At 42.2% G+C, this 15399-nt stretch overlaps 1 protein-coding gene across 1 annotated transcript in view; it reads left to right on the top strand.

The window, feature by feature from the left end:
- The first annotated feature begins 1640 nt into the window (after positions 1-1640).
- The window catches only part of cmip (c-Maf inducing protein), a 32192-nt gene continuing 18433 nt past the window's right edge, over positions 1641-15399 (top strand). Inside the window, exons 1-4 of the mRNA XM_030790056.1 lie at positions 1641-1991; positions 14612-14737; positions 14840-14890; positions 15304-15399. The exon at positions 15304-15399 is cut by the window's right edge and continues 66 nt beyond it. Coding sequence (XP_030645916.1) covers positions 1665-1991; positions 14612-14737; positions 14840-14890; positions 15304-15399 — 600 coding nt within the window. The 5' untranslated portion in view covers positions 1641-1664. The remainder of the gene's footprint in view (positions 1992-14611; positions 14738-14839; positions 14891-15303) is intronic.

The following is a 15399-nucleotide window of genomic DNA, read 5'->3' as shown; positions in this document are numbered from 1 at the left end:
TGTAAGAGGCATTTTTTTTATGACAGGAGCAAGAAAAAAAAAAAAAAAAAGATAAAACTGTCATTGCCCTTTTGCTGTTTGAAATGCATCACTGTTTAATGTGACTGAATATGTTGACATGGGCTGAGAAATGTTGGCTTTTGGTGCACACACTCATTCATACGGCTTATGAATCAGAAGGTTCTTGGTTAAGACCGACAGCTGTGGGTGCAAAGACCTCTTTCGCAATATTATTTAGGCTTGCACAAACGAGACATTTGGGAGAGGTACTGCGTCAGTATTAGAGAGGAAATGACTGATCTCCAGTCAATGATGACGTCACAATCTAAGGGGGTGCCTGTGTTCTCTTTCCTTGTTTTCTTTCTCTTTTTACAGGTAGCCTGTTCAGTCCCACCTGCAATTTCCTGAGAGTTCAAGTAGTTGCACCCCTACAACAGGAACAACACGCATGTGACCTAAGATGTTTTCAGCCAGGGTCGGTTGTACATTGCCTTAATAGATAGATAGATAGATAGATAGATAGATAGATAGATAGATAGATAGATAGATAGATAGATAGAGTGAGTACATTTTCAGATGTCTAGAACATCTGTTGTGGTCATCTGAAAATTTACTAATGTAGCCTCAGTTTCAGTGGGGATACATTGATACTTGATATGACGAAACGTATTAATAAGAGAGAGAGAGAGAGAGAGAGAACCGGTGCAATTTCTTATTACGCTGGTCTCTATCTGACGTCCGGCTGTCGCGTCGCCAGCTGTAACTGTGTGACGGATTAATGTTCCTAGGTATTTCAGTCACAGACCTGGGCTGAATCCTGCGTCAATGTTGCCGATACAGTAAATACCCCAGGCGTCCACCCGTAAAGAATTCTGAGGAAAGGAGAGCTTCACACCGATCAAATATGGTGCCCATATCAAGCCTTGTAAGGAATTTACAGTATCAAGGAAATCATATGCTCTCCTCCTCCTTTTCTGCATTGAGGGGAAGTGGCTGGTCTCCCATCAAACAGGCAGATAGTTGTGTAAAAAGACACACAAGCGCATCCGTTTGCCTCCCCATTGACGTCACTTTGGTATCACATGAACTAGTCAGGACCAATCCAAATAGCCCTATCGAGTACACGGTTCCTCCACCAAGATAGGGAGAAAAAAAGACAGAAAAAAGGGAACCATATCTTATACCATTTAAATAACATAAACACGGAGAACCACGACGTAATTGGATAGTGTCGTTTCATACCATAAGAGTTGTGTTTATTTATGAAAACTGGAATATGTCGTTTCGAAAGCTGGCAAAATGGATATGGCAGTGGCCCGAACATATTGAATAGCTCGTGTCGGGGGAAGCGTAACGCAGAGAGGAAGACATTTCGGGGGAATAACGAGAAGAGATAAGAGGACTGTCTTTTTTATTAATCTTAACACATTTTCTCGCCATGAAATACCTCAACGAAGGATTCTTGAATGGCTTTAGTTGTTTCTTCCCGTTGTCGTTTTTTCGCTCAAACCACTCGTAAAACAATTGAGGTCGAATCGCCTTAGCTCACTGTAGGCTGAGCGTAGACACGACCGTTTGGCCTCGACATAAAATAATAATAATTAGGAAAAAAACATTAAAAGCTCAAAGACGACATTCGGTGTTATTGCTGTAAAAGGTGAAACATGGATTTAAACGGGAGCGGTGGCGGTAATGATCACCACAATAATCAATTCTACCCGTCCGAGGAGAGCAAACCTTTGCTGGAAGAGATCTCTGCGCCGACGCCGGAGGGTAATAATAATTGTAAACTGGGCGCCGGGCCGTGTCGGAGAACCCTGCTTCACTGCAGCAGCGGGATGCGATACAAGCTGCTTCAGGAGGGAGACATCCAGGTGTGCGTTGTGAAGCACCCACGAACCTTCCTCAGTAAAATACTCACCTCCAAATTTTTACGGAGATGGGAACCACACCACCTCACCTTGACTGACAGCAGTCTTGTCTCTGCAACGGTAAGTAAGGTCCGCTCTCATGAATGGCGAGCAAACTTGCAGCGATAGCCATGTTGAAACATTGTATGTCATTTGTCACAACTGTGTTATATCGAATGGTCTTGTCTCATCACTCAAAGAACAATGCGAGCATGATTATAATTCAGGTTTTACCAATATGTATATCCTATGAATTGCCAGATAACGATAGACACTCCAACGACCACCAACATCTAAATGTTAGTACACTACTTATTTAAGAACATCCATTTGTTGCATTGAGAAAAGCACGACGCCGACGCTTAACCCTGAGAACTCCTTTTTTTCTGAGGCCAAAAAGAAAGAAAAAAAGAAACAAGACAAGAAAAGCTATGTGGCTAATTAGTTGAAGGAGAAAAAAAATACAACTTGTTTAAAATACCATGTTTGTGCTGGAACTAATTTTTAACTGAAAGGTAACCATCGATTATGAACAGTTATGTGTAGATCACAATATCTTTTGGTGTTGTTGTCTTTATGGTCGGAGATGTCAAGCTACACGCGCAGTGGTATACTGGAAGACATTTTCTATGTTGGCGAGATACGGTTTTGGATTGGGCCTACTGCTGGTTTAGATGCACTGGCGGCTTCCCTAAGCGTATTTTACTGTAACAATAAACATTTTCTTTGTAAAATAGTGTGAAAAAATGTTTTAGTGTTTTTAAGGATGAAAATTGAAAGGGGGAGGGGGGGGGCAGCAAACACAAGGAGGCATAGCTACAGTTCAGTAGAAGTATACCAGGTGTAGAAACACTGATTAATTTTTGTATTGTGTTTACATTGCATTGCATTTTTCTTGTTTTTGTATATTAATATACAAAACAGTAAAACACCGAGTAAATGTGTGCATTTCATGTCATGTGCATAAGGTAGGCTACAGTTTAAACAAAGTGACATTAAACCAAAATACGATCATTCAAGATTGGCTCAGGACCTTGACTCAAATGTAACCAAGGTGATGTAGAAGCTAACACTGTTTATTTATTTATTTGTTTACAGACCCCGTTCTAGAAACAGTTTTTTTTTTCTAAGTATATTCAAGGGTCTCTTTGACCAACAGGAATTGTGCTGTCAGTCTTTTCAGTTTCTATTTACCAGAAGTGAACGGAACTTGCACCTTTCAAACAGAGCGTACGTTAAATCTAAACTGAACCAAGTTTCAATCTTTAAGTTCAGCCACCAAAAAAAAAAACCCCCAAAAACAAAACAAAAAAAAAAACAGCTGTTGAAACCATACATGAGGACAAGAGCTTTCCTTTTGCACTTGGGCCTAATTACACCGCGATACTTATCAAACACACATTTCCTCCTTTGTCCTTAATCTTCCTGCTCTTTTTTAGAGGCTGGTAAAAGAACTAATCTGTAGATGAGCGTGAGCTTGTCAGGCTGATCGAGGTACAGGAAATGCGACTGACGTCTCTGATGCTGTCATTTATCATATGAACTAGGGCCTTGAGTGCGTGAAAGTTATGCTCGGGCTGACGCTTTTCGGTCCACCCGGGCCAGCCAGTTTTAGGACTCTGCAGCTGGAGTTTCTTGCTCTTCGTTGTTGTTGTTGCTGTTGCTCCCTAGCAAGTAATAAAACTGTTTCTGCCATTTTGAAAATGGATAAAGTTAGTTAGTTGAAAGATCCATAAAGGTACAGTCAGAGTCAGTGTTGAAATTTAATTGGAAGGTTGACAGTCAGTTCTCTCCCTTGCCAGTTTACAGCTGTGGGGAAAAAATGATGACACTATATGATCAGACTTCAGATGAATTTTAAAACAGGGGTGTGTTTGTGAAAAACGGTGACTTATCGTTTCTAAACTGTAATATTATTGTTTAAAGGTGTTAAACGTGAGCTTAGTAGCAGTCTGTTTGGTTCTTGGAGTGTTTGGTTCCCTGAATGCTTCGCGTTGAATTCCATTTTGGGTTTGATGTCAACTTCAAACATTAATCTGGAACAGAAAGCTTTGTTATAAAATGAGGATTTCATGTAATGTCACACGATGTCCTCCACATCTGAGCTTCACATTACTGTTGTCAAATACAAAGATTTGGATACTTTTAAGTAATTGTGCTATAGAGGCCCCTTTTTTTAATATTGAATTGTTAGGTAAAGAGTTTTCTGTCCATTTTGCTAGTTTGCCAGGTCTGATAATCTCACGTCAGCTTCAATCATGTCATGTGTCATCTCCATGGGAAAAGTTTTCGGGAAGTTTGCCAGTTGACGACTGTCGCACTAGCTTCACGCAGATGACACACACTGTCTGTGAGAATCCATGTCGTTGGAAAGTGGTTTAAGTCAAATGTCATGTTTTATGTTTAAATGTTTGCGCGCGCACACACACACACACACACACACACACAGACAGATCCTGTATGTATTTGCCTTCAGATAGAAATGAGTGATGCCGAGGCAGAATTTTTTTAGCGAGGGTTGGAGAGCCATCACAGAATCGTTCTTTTTTTACATGTCAGAGGTTAAGACCAGAAATTTTTTTTTAAAAAAATCATAGGTCTTAACAAGTTCAAAGTAAACCTGTCATAAAATACTGTTCACCACTCGTTTAGTTGATTGTTTGTTCTCTCCCCCTACAAATACGTTTCCCTCCATGGTGCACATCCTCTGTGTGTTCTTTATTCGCCGCCTTCCACAATTCCGATTTTACAGCTCTCGATAAAACGAGACTGTGTGTAAAAACTAAGTTTGTGCAGTTCCTCAAACTCTTCTCTAGCGTGTCATGACCTTCTTGCTTCGGGTCTTTCGAAGTGAAAACGCGAACACCTCTGATCCCTCAGCTCTGCTCTGTTTGGCACCTAGCCTACAGAGCATCCGTTCAAAGAGTGTGTTGGCTTGCAGTTCAGTCTAGGTTAGTGACAGGCCTTGCCCCGGTTGACCCCGGGACTAGCTGAAGAAAGCTTCCTGAGCATGCATTGGAAGAACTGACAAACTCTACTTGTTCTTCTAACTCTGTCTCCATGAGTGACATGAATATTCTGTGCCATGCGGGCCAGTTTTTGCGCTCTTTATTGTCTACTAATTGAGTAACCTGTCTCTGTGTTTATGTCTGTTTTCTTGACTTTTCATCATATGTTTAATTGTTGTTTTTAGTCATATGACTTTTGAGGGTAAGGTTGGTTGGCATCCAGTTTTGTGCATTGTGAAATGTTAATGAAACTAGAAAAAAAAAAAAAAAAGCTTGTCATTGAAAGCTATGACTAAGAGCTGGCAACACGATAAACATTGATATTGCCGCAGGTCAGGAAACGGCGATGTCTCGTCATAACATATTTAAACCAGGTCTACAAATTCAGGATGTCAGCTTTTCTTTGATTGTCACACCGACAAAGTTTTGCCATGCTGCCACCATGTTAGACCGGAAGTTTCCATGACGCTTTCCATGCAAGGTGTTAAGCTATAATAATCTAATCCTTCATTTATCGGAGCGCTTTCTTTCCCAAACGGTCCACAGGCAAAGGGATCCACGGTTTCTCCCAGTATTGGATTCTGATTTAGCCTCTTTAGGTTTCCTCAGGACCTGTCCCCTTCTCTGCGTGTTTGTTGCTCGTGCTTGTGAGGTAATAGATGTCAGGCAAGAGGCTAGAGTTTAGTTGACCGTAGCTAATTGCAGTGTAGTTGACTGTGGCTAATGTTCTCTTTTGGCAAAGGTTGACATGTTTTACTTGACTTCTGCACTGTTTGTCAATCTAATGTGTACTGCGCGCTTCTTCCCTGTCGTGAATAGAGTTTTGGTAGAAGTGTCATTAAAGTGTTTGGAGTCATAGATCCATCAGTGAAAAGCTACAGTAATGTGGGAAGTGGAGAAAATGAACAATATGCACAAAAGCTATTAGTTGTAATGTAATTTTTTTTTTTTTTCAAAGTTTCTCTTTTTTCTAAAAAAAATAATTGCGAAGACTACACGGTTCATTTTCAGTTTCTATGACTCTTTAAAAGAATGGACCTTCCTCACTTGCCGGAGTAGTGTGTGATTAGCGTGAGCTGACCAAAAAAAAAAAAAAAATGGTTTCAGCTGCTTTCCCTCAGAACAATTTTCTTTCCTCTCTTTAAAGGGGCGGGGCTATCAGTCTAAAGCAGGGCCAGAGGGGCTTGGTATTTAAAAAGCTCATTTTCGATAACTCCCATCGACTTTTTCTTTTTTTTGGGGGGCGGAGGGTTTGTGGAAAATGATCTCAATGACATGGTGCATGTGACTCACCCGTCTTCTTAAAGCCCTTCAAACCTACATCATATTTGCGTAGCTGCAGTCTATTGTTGATGCTTCCTGTCACTCTTTCACTGGGGGGAAGACATCAAAGTCTTTCCGTCAGACGAGCTCACCTGACGCCCCACATTCTCTTTTCATCAACACTATAGGTGGTTGGGGGTGGGGTGGGGTGGTGGGAGGGGGTGCATAGTTTTTGGCTGCCTGCAGTGGACGGGCAGCTTTTTTTTTTTCCAGTGGGTTGCACATTATGATTGTCAGCTCATTGTAGCGCCAAATGCAGCCACCAGAACTTTTGGTCGTGTGGCTAGTTAACCAGATGTGAGCGGCAAAAAAAGCGTAGTCAGCCTCCACCCTCCTCGCTGAGTTTATTAAAAAAAACAAACAAACAAACAAACAAACAAAAAAAACAGTGACACGTGGGGGCCATGACCAAGGCTACGTACACGAGGTCAGCCGACCGCTGAGGTTCCCAGAAATTTTCTCGGCAAACATCCAAATCCCTGTCCCAATTGAGGTGGAGGGTCTGGCCTCTTTACTATGGCACAGTGGAGCTTTATTTTACCGTTTTGTCTCTTCCAGGACTGTTAGCCAAATTATCTCTTCTTTTATCATTTGCACTTGATGTTAGCGTAATGAATCCCTGGGTGTGTATACGAGAGAATTCACTCGGCACGTACGAAATGGTAAAAGGAACACCATTGTTAGTCACGGCCTGGCCTACATGGAGGGGAAATGGTGGTTGTCCCAATGCTCTTTCAGTGTTCGCACAATGCTAGTTATATTTAATTCAAAGTTTGAGATGTCTTGGATTACGGTTTATGGCTCGTTAACAGGATCCTCCTTCATCTCCATAAAGAAGTGTGTAAATAACCTCTGATTCGATCTGACTGCTGACCTTTGACCACTAGATGTGTATCTGTCCACTATAAACATAGGCTGTACTACTGCTATGCCTGCCAACTCACGCCAACAGTGTTTTTCAGGCTTTGACTGTACAACTAACTGCTTGATTCAGTTGCTTTTGCATGCTGGATTCATAACTGCAAAACAGTGAGAGAGAGAGTTCAGTGACTGTTGGTGAATTTTAAGCATGATGGGAAAAAAAAGGGAGAGAATTAGTTGCTTTGTGATGGTTCAGAAAGTTGCCTGTAGTTATGACGACACAGGAAGAAGCTTACGTTTGTGTAAGCACTCTTACTTAGTCAGAGACTGTGGAAAGATAGTCAGAAATTTGGCACACACAGCTTTGGTGAAGAAGACATTTAAAGAGAAAACCAGTCTTGGGGAAGCTCTGACATAAGAGGAGATATAAGTGGTATAGTGAGTTAGGAGAGATTCTTTCCAGAGGTGGCAGCAGGTCTCTGCTCTGATAGATAACGATAAGTAAGATTATGTAAGGGATCAATAGGTGTGGTTTATAGTTGTCTAAGTGTCAGTCAGCAAATGGTTTCAGTATGGCATTTCTGACTGATGTCTTCTAGAGAACAGAGGGCAAGCTCTTAGTTTAAAGAAGAAGTACACCCTTTTCCCTACATAGGCTGCCATACACACACGCACACACACACACACATATAGATAGATGTGTGTGTGTGTGTGTGTGTGTGTATATACACATATATGCATATATAAAACCAACCAGTTGGTTTTTAGGATGGTGTTGTACGTACTGTAGAAATTTGTGACCTGAAATGCACTCAAAAATACCTACATTTTACTGTGTCCTAAACATATATGAACGGTTTCACTTTGAATACAGAAAGATTTTTTTTTTTTGTCAGCTGGGTTTTTAAAATGGGACCTCTTTTTAACCTGAGCAAGGTCCTGCCATATTTTCATCCAGTCTGGTCTGGTGGACGCTGTTCTTGTTTGTTTTCATAGGCGTTGGGTCAAAGCGTCACCTTTTGCCGTGGCCTCTAAGACCAGAGCTGAAGCTATTATAGCAACCAATCAGTTAATTTAGTCACTAATACACTTACTGGATTTCACAATGTAGAATAAATAAAAATCTTTTGTAAGTACTGATTCACTAAAATAACTTACTGGGAAAAAATGGCTACAGATATTAAATCACGAGGAGGTTAATCGTTAAAATAGAACCATATGTCACCAAGGACAAACTTCAGCTTTAATATTTTGCTCATTTAGATATTGTGCAACTCTTTCGTCATGCTCTGTGAAGCTATTTGATTTGAACTAGTTTTCTTTTTGCCCTTCTTGAGAGAAAATCATTGAAGCCAGCATTGCCTGCATGTTTCTCTCTTTCTGGGATCTCATAGCCGCGTTGTGTATGAGGAAGTGGATGAAAAGGTACAATAAGGATGAGTTACAAGCCGCCCAGCAGATCATATGGCTCACAGACAACCAAACCTGCTTCCTCATGGCCCATCCTATGAGTCCGTCTGGAAACTCTTCTTTGTGGAGGCTTGCACAAACCCAACATCTGTTGTCAGCACTAGCATTTTGTAACCCTTTTTTATAGGAAAGGACCAGATGAATTCCAGAAATGCTGTAGCATTATTGTTCAAACCTTGTTTTTTTTTTTTCCCCAGACACGTGATTCTTCAGAGTGAGTCCGCACGGGGGTGCGTTTCCGTGGGACCTTCTGTTCATTTGTTATGCTGTGACTCGAGCCAAAGATATTGCCGATGATTGTGTTTGCTATGGGCACGTGGTTTTTATTTATTTATCTATTTATTTTTTCATAAATGAAATCAGGACATCTTTTTGTCTCGGGGATTCAGGCCAGGATTCAGACAAGTTCACCAAGTGATAATTAATTCACTAGCCTACGTCATTCAGGTCAGCTGGCGATGTGAAATCAGGCTAACCGAGCCCGCTTAGGGACCCAGCCTGACACAGCCTCTCACTGCTCACGGTGTTGACTGACTGATGTGTCAAAGCAGGTGAATTTCCAGCCAACGAACCGTCCTAGTGTGCGAGTGATTTGTGCAGATGTGATGCTGAAAGAATATAAGCACCAGCGCATCTCCGAGAAATCCCATAACCCCGAACATCTTAACAGCTGTTTTGCAGCCCAAGCATAATTCCTTTTACATCATAGCAGCAGAAATAGAATCGAAAGCATCGGTGAGGCTTCTTTAACCAGCCAGGCAAGACATTACGAGAACGGGTATTATTCATTAATGAACGGGCTGACTGAGTTTCACTAACAGGCCCAAAATGTCCCCCAGAGGTTCACAAACTCTTAGTCAAGAGTCCCAAGGCACAAATTCATAGGGAAGTGGGAGAACACTCCCAAAACCGCAAGAGGAAATTGGTCACACATAAGGATATGAAATCAGAACCAGCTTCGTTTCGTCGCCCTCAGAAAATGATTCAGATTTTCAGAAAGTCTCATCTTACAGGCCATAAGATATTTATCTCGTGGGGCCGGTTTTCCTACTCGTGGATTAAGAGTAGCTGTGGACTGACTGACTGACTTGCGTTCTCCAGACGGCATAGGCCTCGTTTGGCAAGTCAATTTTGAACGCCTCTGCTCTGCCTTCACATTATTTAATGTGGTTTTCACATGGAGGAGCCATCTTCCTGGCAGCGTTACCTTTTTTTCTTTTTTCTTTTTTTTACCCAAGCTGCAATGACTTTGTGGTTAGTTTGGCACCTGGTTACCCAGAAGATGGCAAAGATGATTTTGCTTTGTTGCCATTCAGCATTTGTTTTTTGGAGTTTTCCCTCCTAGAACCACCTGACTTCCTGAGGTGGAGGCAAGTTTACACCTTCGTTCCCCTCTCTGAGAAAGTTCAGACTCCTCATTCTTCAGAAGTCTTGCTGACGTACAGAGTAGAGAACTCAAACTCGGGTGGGTGGGGGCAGGGGGGGGCCCACATTACGTAAAATGTGAAGAGTGGTTTGTCTTCCGTAGAAACAGTAAATCTAAACGTTTCCCAAAAGGATTGTAGATCTCCAAAAAGTTTCAGTTCCAAAATGGGAATCCTCCAAAACGTCAACAGTTATGAACTTCAGTTCAGCTATTAACTTTAACCGACTGCGATTTATTCATTTCGCAGACGCTTTGTTTGGCGTGGCACAGAGCGATCTCTCTCATACTCAAAGCCACGAATCAGAGCCAAGACCAGGATGTGTTTGTAAACCCATTTCCAAGCCAATGTTTGGAGATTGAATGCAGTGTTAAGGTTTGGGTTATTACGGGGTAAAACAGTTGGTCTAAGCTCTCAAAGCATTTGTCATTAAATATCTATGGCTCTGTATTGTGAAGTAGTTTCTCAGTGGTAGAAAATCTTCCAGCTTGCCCCTCAAGTGAAGGTTTTGTGTATTCTGGAAGGGAAAAATCCCAATTTTTGGCAAACGCTTGTGTTATTCTCACTTAGATTTACAACACTGTTTTTCAATAGTGAAAACCAGGCCTGTAAGTACAGAGTAAAATACACACCGCAGGAATGGTGTTGTTTCAAAGTTCCAGAATCCAATTTTCATATCCACAACCTCTGTCCTGCAGTATAGGCAAATGTTTAACATGCACAAATGAAATGCACTGAAGAGCATTAGGGACTCTCTTTTATCAGAGAGAAACTTGTAGTTGCCGTTCATTTTCAGCCTCTCCTGCGATAATCGCCCAGTTTTACCTAGTTCAGTTTGGTGAAGTCCAAAATCGCAAGCACTGATTGCGTATAATGGATCATCTAGCTCGTTGTTAATATGGAACAGTTTCACGTGCGCCCCGTCTCCCAAAGCTGATGGAGACCAGTGGTCCCACTCATGGGAACATCTGATGCTTCACGCTGAATGTGTTTATCAACCACCGTGGCTTCTGTTTTTTGTTCTGGTTTTTTTTCTGTTTCGGTTTTAGTCCTCAGGGTATGTTGTCCTTGGCGCAATCACAACAGGATTCTTTGGGTTTTCGTTTCTTTGTATTTGAGACGTCAGGCTTGTGACCGCATTAGGCTGAACAGGGCGTGTCAAAAAAACCCTCTCCCCAAAAGCAGTCACTTGTTGCCCTGTGCTGTGTTTTCGTGATGCATGCTAACAAGTTTTGTAGAGAGGGGGGGAACGTCCCGGGACAGCTTGAAATACGCGTGACGCACAATCGCACGTTTTCACTCTTTCCAGGTGAAATCCTAATTTGTTTGGGGAATACCTCGTCCCGATCTTTAGTTTTAGGGCGTGCGCCCCTTTGCACGGTTGTGGTCGGAAGCTGTGAAGAAGAAGCGATCAGAGAAGTTTGGATCAGTCATATTTTGCACAAGTCGTCACGTAATTTTATTCCGAGTTTTGCATTTAGTTTTGCATTTCCATGAGGGCCAGTGCTGATCTGAAACAATGCGTCTGGAGGGTTCCCTGCTGACTTGTGATGGACCGTCGGGTGTTTTGTTTGTTTCGTTTGCATGTTTAAGCAGCAGTACTGCAGTGTTCAGGTTGTGGTTTTTGCAGTGGGCACAACTACGTCAACTGTCATCCTGAACTGTTTGCTTTGTCTGTTTTTATGTCATATGTGATGTCATTGTCACACATCTTGGTGCTAGCTCAACGTGAGAAAGACCTTGCGAAAGGAAGATGTGTCTTCAGGTCTGTTGTTATGTTTTTTTGGTTTGGTTTTTTTTTGTTTTAAATCATCTCCATCGGCAAAACCGAGACACCTGAACGTGCTGATGTTTTTCCTCACATATTTTTCCATCTGGATCTCCTTGGAAACAACAACAAAATAACATATATCTCTATTTCATCTCTTTGTTTCCATGGTAACAAGGCAGTGTGGAGAGCAGAACCATTTTCAACTCCTCCTTAAGTCAGAATGGCATAACAGGAGAAAAGAGATGGGGCACAAGAGGAGAGAAAGAAAGACAGAATAACAAAGCGAGAGAGAGAGAGAGAGAGAGAGAGAATGATAGATTAATAAGGATACGGTTAGAAACATGAGTCTAGTCAGAGTTACCACAGCAGGCAGAGTGCAGGATACTGTAGCTATGACAACCCGTGCAGGTAGTTTGAATCTCTGTGTTTGCTCCTATAGTCACATATTGACATTTTGGTTTATCTGTCTTTAAGAGACGAGCATTCTCTGCGTCTGACCTCTTTTCAAATGCACGCCGTTGTTCTCTGTATGCACGTGGTGCATGCAGATGCACACGTGTGTGTGTGTGTGTGTGTGTGTGTGTGTGTCTGCGTGTGTGTCGATGACCAAACTAGCAAATCTGATTCGTCGACAGAGATGTAGCCTAGTTGAATATGTAATAGAATGTAAACGGGGAACACAAAACGTCTGTGGTGTGAAAGGTCAACTAAGTGTCTACCTCAGAGATGTGTATATTTCTGTTATTTTGGTCCTTTTCAGTGGCAGAGAGACAGTTAGAGAATGAGGAACAGACCGTTACTGTCCATCACCAACGGAGAGAGTTGTAAAAAAAAAAAAAGAAAAGAATAGTTTGGATTATTCTGCTAGGGTTGGAGAGACACATGCAGGAGGAACTGCTTGTTTGCTCTATAAAGAGAGAGGGAGAGAGAAATAGACAGAGAAACGGAGAGAAAGAAAGAAAGAAAGAGGAGCGGCTTGTTTGCTCTATTGAACAGGGAGGCAGGCTGACTCAAATACAGGAACTGTGGTTCGGTTTGAGTGCAGGGGGAGGGCCACACAAATAAGGTAATAGCCTGTTTGTTTGACAGCGAGGGGAGGCTGCCCGTGGCAGGGGAAGAGCCATTTCGCTGGCCCGGCGGAGAGCAGAGGGAGGGAGGCTAATAAAGGAAGAGCCTGTGTGTTGTATTGTAGAGGGATGGAGACAGGGAGAAGCCTGTTGACATTTGAGGCCATGTGACCAGAAACACAGCAGTCAAGAGTAAAGCTGAGAAATTAGTGTCTCTCTCTTCTCTTTTCTCTCCCTCTCCCCCTCTCTCTTTCTCACACGCACACATTGGTTAATTGCCAACAATTGCAGAAGTCACAATAGCCAGTGAGGCCCAGTATAAGGTTTATTTTAAGATTAAGTTGTTAGTAAAACACCAAAGCGCTTACGGCGCTGTCGTTGGTACGTAGCCTAGAGAAACGCACTGGTATCAGATTACTTTAAAGCACGTTGGCTTTGTGTTGTAATCTGCCCTAGTGCTCTGAGGTATTGGGGGTTGGGATGTCCTGTTCACACACATGTTGGCATACACACATTTGACTCCCGCAACCCTCTACAAGAGGACGTATAGAGAGTAGGGGTGTACCCGATTCCGATTACGTTATTCAGGAAAGCACAAATAATGCAATGGAAACAGATATTTCTTTTGCCCGAAGTTTCTCGTTATTACTCTCGGTGAAAGAAAAATCCGACACATGTCTGTGCGTAAGCCATTGTGTTTCTTCAAATCGATTCATAGCATTGTGGATGTCCACAAGATAAAAATGCCCATTCTACTTTGTTTTCACTAACTAGGCGTTTCATTTACTACACAGTATTGAAAAGTGATCGCTATATTCTGTAGTCGCCCCTACCGAGTGCCGCATTTAGCGAGACACAAGCCTAGTGTGGCAGCTGGTTTACCCCCGCAACCTATAGTTTTTAGCTGTATGTATTAATTTAAAAAAAAAATACAAACGAAAGTCGTTTCATTTATTACACATTATAGAAAAATGATCGCTGTATTCTATAGTCGCCCCCAACGAGTCAGCGCAAATTGCTGTTGTAAAATAGTAATTCTCTCTGGCGAACTGCAGTAACGTTAACACATCAAGAATCGCGAACGCAGCATCATTGGAATTTAAGACTATTCTCTTCAACTGAAGGATATTTTTCTGCATATCTTTAGTTCGTAAATAGTTCGTATTTCCAATTCAAAACAGAATTTTTCCATTTATAAAACATTTTTTTTTTCCAGTTTCTGATTGTTCAGTGTTAAAAGGAGGGGGTGGTAGTGGGGTTCAGACAGTTTACAAAACTTAGTTTAGTAAAAAGTAAAAATGATAGAGAGAGAGACAAATTACACGAACAGTATGAGGATGTGGAAATATATTTCATAATAAATTATCTGCCAATATTAAATCAAGTTGATGCTTTGAAGGCACAAAAATCGCATTGCCAATGAATATTAGGTCAGAAAAGAAAACATTCGCCTGCTTTGACGTAACTTCCGGTATAAACCCCACCGACTTCCTGTCTACTATCCGAATACAGAGACAGATGATTTGGTTGGTTGAACTGATACAGATAATGACGTCTCTGTGCACCTCTAATAAAGAGAGTATGTAAACTTAAGATCATGTGGGTTAAGTGTGTTTGATGTGAAGGTATGTTCAAACATACGCACAGAGACCCGTGTGTGTGCATGTGTCCAATCCCATGACATCTTTGCGCACCGATTGCATGTGAATCCAATTACAATTCTCTCTCTCTCGCTCTCTCTCTCTCTCTCTCTCCCTCTCCCTCTCTCCTTCCATAGCCCACAGGATACATGGAGACAGCTCTGTCCTACAGCAGTATAGAGGACCTGCAGTTGTTGTCCTGGGACAATGCCCCCAAATACTGTGTTCAGCTCAGCTTTCCTGGTGGGACTGTTCTACTTCAGGTATCATTAGTGCCCCTTCCTCCCCTGTCCTCCATCAGTCCCCAGTGCTCATCTGTCCTGAGTCTATGTCTGATCCTGCACTCTGTATGTCTGTTTGTTTAGGCAGCAAACAGCTACCTGCGGGACCAGTGGTTTCACTCTCTACAGTGGAAGGTAACAGTGCTGCTCTTTCTAACTGGACTATTTGCATGGGTTTATCAAAGCCTGCCAGGTTTACGTCAAAAGATTTAAACTAACTGCAGCGGGGGTGTGTGTGTGTGTGTGTGTGTGTGTGTGTGTTTGTGTGTGCAGATGTGGGAGTGCGCGTCACAGAGTGACATTTTAACTTTGCTAAGAGACCTCTAGCGACAATACACATATCACCAGCATACCAGAATAGACCTATAACCTCTTCTATTGAATTCCATCGTATAAGTTTTAACAAGTAAAATCAACCCCATAAAAAAAAAATGTACGCAGATTTCCGGCACTCTCCTCAGATACTGCAGGTGCCATGTGTCTGAGACATTCACGCCTGGCACATGCGTCCCGGCTCATCCATTCCTCTGCCTTCATGTCCTTTCCAGAAAAAGATCTACAAGTACCGCAAGGTTCTGAACAACCCCAGCCGCTGGGACGTGGTTCTGAAGGAGATCCGCTCTCTGGTGGACATGGCATTGACC

Source organism: Chanos chanos, chromosome 13 (genome assembly GCF_902362185.1).
Source record: "Chanos chanos chromosome 13, fChaCha1.1, whole genome shotgun sequence".
NCBI lineage: Eukaryota > Metazoa > Chordata > Actinopteri > Gonorynchiformes > Chanidae > Chanos > Chanos chanos.
Note: the sequence above shows the minus strand (reverse complement) of the source record. Positions and strands in the feature narration are given on the sequence as shown.